Source organism: Charadrius vociferus, unplaced genomic scaffold (genome assembly GCF_000708025.1).
Source record: "Charadrius vociferus isolate BGI_N301 unplaced genomic scaffold, ASM70802v2 scaffold225, whole genome shotgun sequence".
In the NCBI taxonomy this organism is placed as follows: Eukaryota; Metazoa; Chordata; class Aves; order Charadriiformes; family Charadriidae; genus Charadrius; species Charadrius vociferus.
In genome coordinates, this window is record NW_009648638.1 from 679,471 (window position 1) to 687,819 (window position 8,349).

Below are 8,349 nucleotides of genomic sequence, written 5' to 3' on the forward strand. Positions count from 1 at the left end.
TCCCCGCCGCCCTCGGCAACGGTTTTTCCTTTAGAACAGGTGTTTGGTGAGGGGATTCCCTGCGGCGGGGTCCCTGCGGCAGTGGCGGGGGCTGCTGTGGGCCGGCCCCTGCCCGGCAAGGCCCTGTCCACAACGGCCAACACGGGGAGAAAGGCGTTCCTGGACCCAGCTGGGTGGCTTCGTCCCGCTTCCACCCCAAATGCCCAAGAGCTTGGATGTAAGGACAGTCGGAGTGGGCGTACGCGATGGAACGGGCTCTGTGCGGCTGATCTCGGATCCTCTAGAGCAGTTTACCTGTTCCCTGGCTGATCCCAGCACAGCCAGCAGCCAGGCGCCAGCCAGATCGTAGAAGCTGGTTGCCCAGTAACCATGAGAAGCAAAAAAAAAAAACCACCAACAAAACAAAAAACCCCACCACATTTAAAAAGCTTTAATGAAAATACCACCGGTAGCACAGTAACCTTTTAAGTGTTAATAGGAGCACCAGTGTAAACTCGGGGGGGTTTGCTGAGAACTTTCTTCTCAGCCTGAATTTAATGATGCTCTGACTCTAGTAACAACAGTACCGGCAATTTTTACAATAGCAATTAGGCGCTGCTTTGTGGACGTTGAGTTTCACCCATCTCCCTGAGACAAATCCCAGGCATTGGTATTTTAATCTTGCAACTGTTGCTGGGACTTTGCACTTTGTTACACCTGCTATGATAGGCTGGACTGTTACGGGGAAAAGAGATTTTGTTGTCTGTCCTGACAGAATAAGGCCCTGTGGGCAAGCGGCAGAGTTCAGTGGCCACCGTGAGCTGCCCCGGCAGTTGGTGGTGGGAAGCAGCAGTCTGGCAAAGTCTTACTCCCAGCCTCGTAGTGGTCACCTGCCACGAGTACAGGAAAACTGGATGCTGTCTTAAGGCATGTAAAGGATTGTTCCTGGCAGTGAGGGAAATGACTGGTCCCAAAAACCTTGTGATTTTTCTGGTGGTGAATATACTTTCTTGCTTTTCTGAAACAAGAGAGTATAAATGTCTCCTGCTGTCCTGTGTACCTGAAGGGCCCCCGCTGCCCCTTCTCTGCCCCTCTGGGATCAGTTTTGCTCACCTCTCCTGGGATGTGAGCCTTGTTGTTCACCATATGCTTCCTGGTGCTTTTTAATCTTTGAATGTCTTGTCTTTACTCCTTTGCTAACCTTGTTTACAGTGTTTCCTCCAAATTTCTTTCAAAACCCATCTGTTCCACTCGAGTTATTTGCCAATGTTGTGGTTAGTGGCCCTAAGGCAGTTTGGAGCGTGGTTATCTGGCAGGCGCACAGAGTGCAGAGCTGTGCTTGTCTTGTCTGTGCGGAGTTTTGAGTACTTTGGTGTGCAGGCTGGCTTCTTGGCTGAAAGCTGGTCAGAGCTAATGCCATGCTGAAGATGAAGGGTCTCGTAGGACGAGGGGGAATTGTTTTAAACTGCAAGAGAAGAGATTGAGACTAGATATTAGGAAGAAATTCTGTACTGTGAGGGTGGTGTGGCACTGGCCCAGGTCACCCAGAGAAGCTGTGGCTGCCCCATCCCTGGAGGTGTTCAAGGCCAGGTTGGACAGGGCTTGGAGCAACCTGGGCTGGTGGGAGGTGTCCCTGCCCAGGGCAGCTGCGTGGGAAGTAGATGATCTTTAAGATCCCTTCCAACCCAGACCATTCTGTGATTCTGTTCTCTACTATATTGACACATCCTGGCTGCACTCGCAGCTTGTGAAGGGTGAGTTGAAAGAGGAGGTGTCTGGGTGTGGCCATCAGTAGAGAAAGTGCTGGTGTGAGTCAAGACGACAAGATAGAAGAGTTGCACTTTGGAGGAGGTAAGATGTTGCTAGGAGTCATTAAGGTTTGGTTTTTGTTTTGTGGGTTTTGTTTTTGTTTTTTTTTTGGAAGGAGGGTTTTAACTGCAGCTGTTTGAAGCGTACAGATAGAAATGGTGTGGTGTCATGAGGAAGGCAGCTAAAGGCTTTATTTGTTTCTGAAGTATAAGGTAACTGTCTAATTGAAATAACAAGCAGATGTATAGTTTTCTGTTTGGAGACTACCAGGAGGCTGGTTGCTTTTAGTACCTTGCTGGCTGACTGAGCATCAAGTGCCCATATGGGCGCTTGGACACAGTGGACATCTGCAGTCTGCTCTGAGGCTCCTCAGGCTCTGTTAGTGCTGAATGTTTGCAGGCAGGACGGGGTAGCGAGGAAGCCCCTTTAAGCATGTGGTACAGGTGAACCAGTGTGAAGAGGTCTCAGTTGGTATGGAGAGTTGGTATGGAGCTGGGGGTATGTGCTGACATGCTTGTGGTTTTTCTTTTATACAGTTTTTCCTTTGGTGAGATCTGATGTCTTATTTTTGTTAAGCTGAAAATGTTGTGTGTTGGATGAGAAATTGCTAGAGCCTTCTGCTTTCTTCAGACATTTCAACTTTGCACTAAAGAATGATCCCTTTGCATGCATCTTTCCACTGCACACTGTGTCCTATGGTAACTTTCATCATTTCTGTGCGACAGGCTGGTAATGAATGTATATATTTAGTTTCCTGCTGTTCCTGGACATTCAGCACGGAGAGCTCAGGACAACAGGGGCCTGGAGGCAGTGCTATGGGTTTCCTGTGTGTTCTCATGTTCCTGGAAGTAGATGTGGTGTGTGGCATGCTGTGTGTTAAGTGTGGATGATGAGTAGGGCTGTCTGACCTCTCTCAAGTAGTTAAGTTCCCAATGGGTGCAGGAAAGGGGTTTTCTCATCCTTGTCACCCGTGTCATGAGGGAGGGTGTGGGCAGAGCAGAGAGGTGTGGAGGGGAGTGGACGGGGAAGTGTCAGTTCTCACCCTTTTGAAGACAGCCAGCAGTATTGCTGCTTTGGCTGCTGGAGGAACTATGCCTGCAGAGTCCTGGAAAACCACAGCACTAACGTGATTTGTGTGTAATCTCTCGGTTGAGGCAATCTTACCATGTAGACACCAGGTGAACCCCCCCCCCGCCCCGTTGTTTTCTGTCTGAAGAAGGGTAGAGAGCTCTCTCTGGTGCAACATGCAGGTGATCAGTCACACCAGGACTGTACGTGTTTTGTCATCTGGAAGCCAAATCCAAAACAGGGGGTAGTGTTCCTGGAGGCGGTGCAAGACAACAAGACGCACAGGCCACTGACGTGGCATGTCAGGTGGGGACTTCCCAGCCTCCCTGGCTGGGCGTATTCCTTTTTTTTTTTGCTTTCTTACCCATGTGCAGCGCTGGTCTGTCCCAGGGGTGACTCCAGCAGGTGTATGATACCATGCAGAGGGCTGTGTTAGCACTGTTTAATTCAGCCCTGCTGGAGGTGAGTTTCTGGAGCAAAGAAGCACACTAGGCTGTGCTCTTTGTGGACAATGTTTGCACAGGCAGCTTTATAATAACCTGTACTGTTGGTAGTACAGAGGTATCCTTTCTCTGCTGTTCCTGTAGTTGCAGTCATTGGTAACTTCTCAAGATGGTGGTCGCCCACACAACTTCCTCCTTACACACCTAATATTTTCCAGTTAATTTTCTCCCCACTCCTGAATGTTTGTGGCATTTAAAAGTACAATCAAGTGCTTCAAACCCACAGTCTGTGCCCTCAGCAGTGCTCGCTCTTGCTTAATGCTGGGTGCTGCTTTGTACTGTCTCACCTTCTCAAAGACGTCATGAAGTCCAACCTCGTGTACTTTGCATGACACAGGGTGTCTTTTGGGGCAACTGTTACTACTGTCTACACTACTGTGTGGTGGTGCTACTGTGCCTCTTGCAGCATTACAGCTTGTTCAAAAACACGCTTGTGATGTTTGACGTCCATTATTAGCATGCTTTGAAGTGATATCCACTGAAGACCTCAGATTCAATTAAGAACATGGGTCGTTTATGTACATCAAATTTAGATTTTAATTTTTCAAGTCTGCTAGAGCGAAAATGCTCTAGTCTGGGTGTGGTTCTGCATGTTAGGTAAGTGTCTTGAGAGAGAACTTCTCCACAGAAGTAAAATGAATGTCGATGGCTGGAAGCAGATTGCTTGTGAATTTACTGTTTTTGAGGATGGTGGTGGAGGTGCTTGGTTACCAGCGTAAGCGCAAGTCCTGCCTGAGCTAGCAATATGGTGATCAGAAAGGTTACACATTTCTTAAAAGCAGCAGTTGAATATTCTTGGTCCCATTTTCAGGACAGACCTTGAAGAGCAGTTGCAGTTGCTTTTCCTGGCAGTGTAAGGTTAGGTGTGTACATGGTTTGCTGGCTGCAGAAGAGTTCCTAAGCTCTTCCACAATGCCAAAGTTCATCTTCTCTTAGCAGAGAGCAAGAAGGATGGGCAGAATCAGGTGGTGCTCCTCTTGTCCTCAGTGTTAGCTGCTTTCTGTTGCCCTGTAAACAGTGGGTTCTTTCAGGAGCTTCCTTGTAAGTATCTGGGGGTTTGTGACTTGCTACAGACTGAGCTGCTTGGGGTGTGAAGTAACATGCTGGTCTGAGCATCACCTCTGATGCTTTTCACCTTGCTTGAGAGTGGGGGCAGCCAGAGACTGGTGACAGTCTGTGAGCAGCAGAGGCTGCAGCTCAGGAGCTCCCTGTTAGGGACAGGGATAAGAAGTAGTTAAGACAAAAAGGGGTCACCAGCAGCTCAGACATCATATGTGTATTTTTTGCTGAGAGTTGACATTCTATAGTATTACAGAATCTCCTAGATTGCAAAAGACCTGTAATATCATCTAGTCCAATCCTTAACACTGACAAGCCCACCACTAAGCCATGTCCCTAAGCAGTATATACACAACCCTTGAATACCTCCAGGAAGGTATTTAAACTTTCTGTTAAAGTTTAAATTGAAAGACTGATGTAAAACTGATGTCAGGATGGTTAACTGCTGAAGAGCATAAAAGGTAGCAAATCGTACTTTCTTGTGATAAAGCGTTTGCTGTCATACTGAGGCTGAAACCATTTTGCTCAAGGACAAGGCTTGCAGACAGTTAATAAAGGCGGCTGTAATAGAGTGCATTATCTCTCCCTCCAGACTTGTCCTGCCTGTGTATTTATTTCCTGGTGTTTCTCGATTCTGTATGAGTGGGAGAAGCACTTACACTGCTTTACAGACAACTTCTGTACCTATTCGTTTCTGAAAAAGCTGCAGAAATACACATTTCTGTAAAAGAGTCAATGAATATCAGAGTAATATGAACTTCTGTAAGTTAATTCCATATGTACGGAAAATCATAAAGGGAAATGCATTGCAAATTGCTCTCAATGTCTTTTTTTTTCCCTTTCTAGCCTCCCAGCCGAGAGACTGAAAGTGCTGGAGTGCCTGAACAAACTGAGACAGCAGCACGTGGATGTAATGAAGGTAGCCCCAGCGCACATGGGGAGGACACTGCTTCCAGGGCCCCGCTGTCTCTCTGCCTCCCCTCCTTTTGGCTTGGTGGTGCCAGCTGGTGCTGCGATGGTGCCTTTTCTTTGCAGAGCTCTTCTTGATAGCAGGTGGTCTTTGAAAAACCACGTTAACCAGAAAAATTGTTAAAATCATCAGCTAAGAGCTTGATGTGGGCACCTGGCGGTTGTTAGAGATTGAGCACATGAGCTGTTTGAAATGTGTTAAGCAGCTCCCATTTCAAGTCTTTCTTTGTCTAGAGCCTCCTCTGTTTTTTTATTGTTTTGGTTTTTTTATTAGTTTAGCCCCAGGCCTGGGTTAACAGACTCCTCCTCACTTCCACTGTTTGCCACATCCAACAGTTTTTCACAGTGGTGTATGTTGGTTTAACTCGGGCCATGGCTGCAGGCATTCCTTAGTAGTCTGCTGGAGCCCTGTCAGCTCAGTGCCTGAGAGTAGAGAGAACACAGGAAAACCTTATTTGCCTCAGTATTTTACCAAGATATGTGTGTGATGAAATGGTTTTATCTGCTGTTTTGAGGCAAGGATTAAATGTGTGTGTTTATCTTCTCCATTAAGTCACTGTAGTTAGTCAGATGTCTCTAAATACATGTGCTTAGGGATGATCAGAGAGTACTTCTTTCATATTTCGGTTGTCTTGGGTTTTGCATTTTGTTTTATGAAAAAGGTATGAATTGTAATTTCCACTATGCAAAGTTTCACGTGATTTTTAAAAACATGAACAATGTCAAACCAAACACGTCTTATTGGATAGCTCAGACATGTATTGCAGTATCCTGCTTTAATCGGAATAGCAGATTGATAGAGACAGCAATTTTCTCAAGTGTTAAGTTTTGGAATTATGCTGGTGCAGATAACGTTTTTAGATATTTTGACTTTAATTCCCTTGCCCTCTGAAAGTAGCTTAAGTAGTTCGCCAAGATAAATCTTGATATAGGGTAGGCAGGGTATGGCTGTTTTACAGAACAAAACCAAAAAATCACCTTCTCTCACCAAATACCTGACCATTCTAGATATCATTTACCTACCTTGGTGCCTGTTTCTGTTCAAAAGAAATGTTTAAAAGTTAATTACTCTATTGTTTGGCTTTTATAGGTTTTTAATGATCCAATTCATGGGCACATTGAAATACATCCCCTTCTTGTTCGTATCATTGACACGCCTCAGTTTCAGCGCCTCCGATACATTAAGCAGCTGGGTGGCACTTATTTTGTTTTTCCCGGAGCCTCTCACAACCGCTTTGAACACTCTATAGGGTAAGGTGATGATGTCTTGCATTTTGATTTCCCTGAATTTCATTCCATTAACGTGGAACGCCGTCCAAGGGGCATTGCTCTCTTTGAGCTTGGGTGAAAACTGCTATGGTAGCATTTTTTTGGTCTCAAATGTTCCTAGATATCCTGCATGATTATGGGCTGTTTCCTTGAACTTTGTTTGATAAAGACAGATAAATAAACCTGCAGGATGGGTCAATGTTAGATTTCCTCACCCACCCCTTCTCTTCTAAGAATCACGTTAATTAAAAACTGTGAATGCTTTATGTTCTCTCTGGTCAAAATTTGAGTTTTAAAGCATAAACCTGGGAAGGGTGCTGGGGCTGCTATAAATGACTTGCCAGACAGTTGTGTCATGGTTAAAACCCATTTCACCTGTAGTGTTTGCATTTGCAGTTATTCTTTATGCAATCGATGGCAGATTGTCAGGCTGTTAGCTGTAATATAAGTTAAACAGTAACAGCTGATGGATATGAGGATTCCCAGGTTGTTGCTAGGTCGTTCACACTCCATAGAGAAGCTGATTAATGACAAATTTAAGGTTGTTTTAAAGGTGTATCCCAAGTTGCAGAGAAATTAAACTAGTCAATGGTTTTTATTCAGGTGAGCTGTCCAGCCTAAAGGTGCCTTTGTTGGTGCTGAAATATTGTGAAGTCAGTCTGGTTTCTGCCCCTGCTCTGTGACACTAACAAGATGCAAATGGCTATTGCAAAAGGGTCAAATTAGTGAGGCAATCTGGAATTGATTGCTTCTGGTAAACCTGAAAAGGCAAAAATGTGATGGATGTAAACAAAGCTTTCACAGCACGAGTCTCAACATTCCGGTGGTATCAACAACATTTTCTTTTAAACAGTTCAATTAATCTCTGTAGTTAAACTTAGGACAGTTATTCTCAACTTGTATATGATTTTGCAGATTTCTAGAAGGTTAAAGTAAAAGTGAGCTTTGTGTGCTTATTGGTCTAGTAAAAAAAAACAAAACACCAAACAGTAAAATTTGGTTTAATAAAAGATACTACCTTGTCATATAAAACCTCGTCTTCCTTTAAGATGTTCTGCAAGGGGGACTATTGAGGCAAGTAGAAAAGGAAGCTAGTGTAGAGCTTGTAAAAAGTTTATAGGAGCATGTGCTGTATGTTCCTACTGTTTTTGTATTATGAGAACAGAGGGTCCTGTTCAGTGAAATTAAATATCAAATCTAAAATGAATGAAACGCAGAGAAATAATTGTAAGAAGCTATTATTAAAATAACAATTTGAAAGAACAAAATGCTTTGGTGACTGTTGTGGACCTTTGCAGTTGCACTGACTGGAAGTCAAAGGATGATGTGTAAGCTGTGGTGCTGCAAGGTGCACGCTCTCAGTGATGCACTGTTGTTTGCTTACACAGTTACTCCATGGTTGTGCTATATGAAACACTGCAAGTTGCTATCGTCTTCCTGTTTTGGGCTTGGTATCTCATCGTTTTTTGCTTCCAAATGTGTTACTGATGACTAAAACTCTACTACAGGAAATGGTTTGTTTCTGTGATTCTCTTGCAGGTTAGGGTTTGAGTATTTGTTGTGTGCTACCTCTCAGACAAGGGCTATGACTTAATGGAGTAAAATAGAATAGTTGAACTGCTCTTTTTCTGTTCAGCCTAAAACACTACTATATTCACTTTCCCCCCTTCCCCCCCCCTTTCCCCCTTCCCCC

At 44.7% G+C, this 8,349-nt stretch overlaps 1 protein-coding gene across 1 annotated transcript in view; it reads left to right on the forward strand.

Annotated features, from left to right (window-relative positions):
- Positions 1–8,349, forward strand: part of SAMHD1 (SAM domain and HD domain 1) — a 30,658-nt gene that overhangs the window by 1,149 nt on the left and 21,160 nt on the right. Inside the window, exons 2-3 of the mRNA XM_009886339.1 lie at positions 5,265–5,337; positions 6,478–6,638. Coding sequence (XP_009884641.1) covers positions 5,265–5,337; positions 6,478–6,638 — 234 coding nt within the window. The remainder of the gene's footprint in view (positions 1–5,264; positions 5,338–6,477; positions 6,639–8,349) is intronic.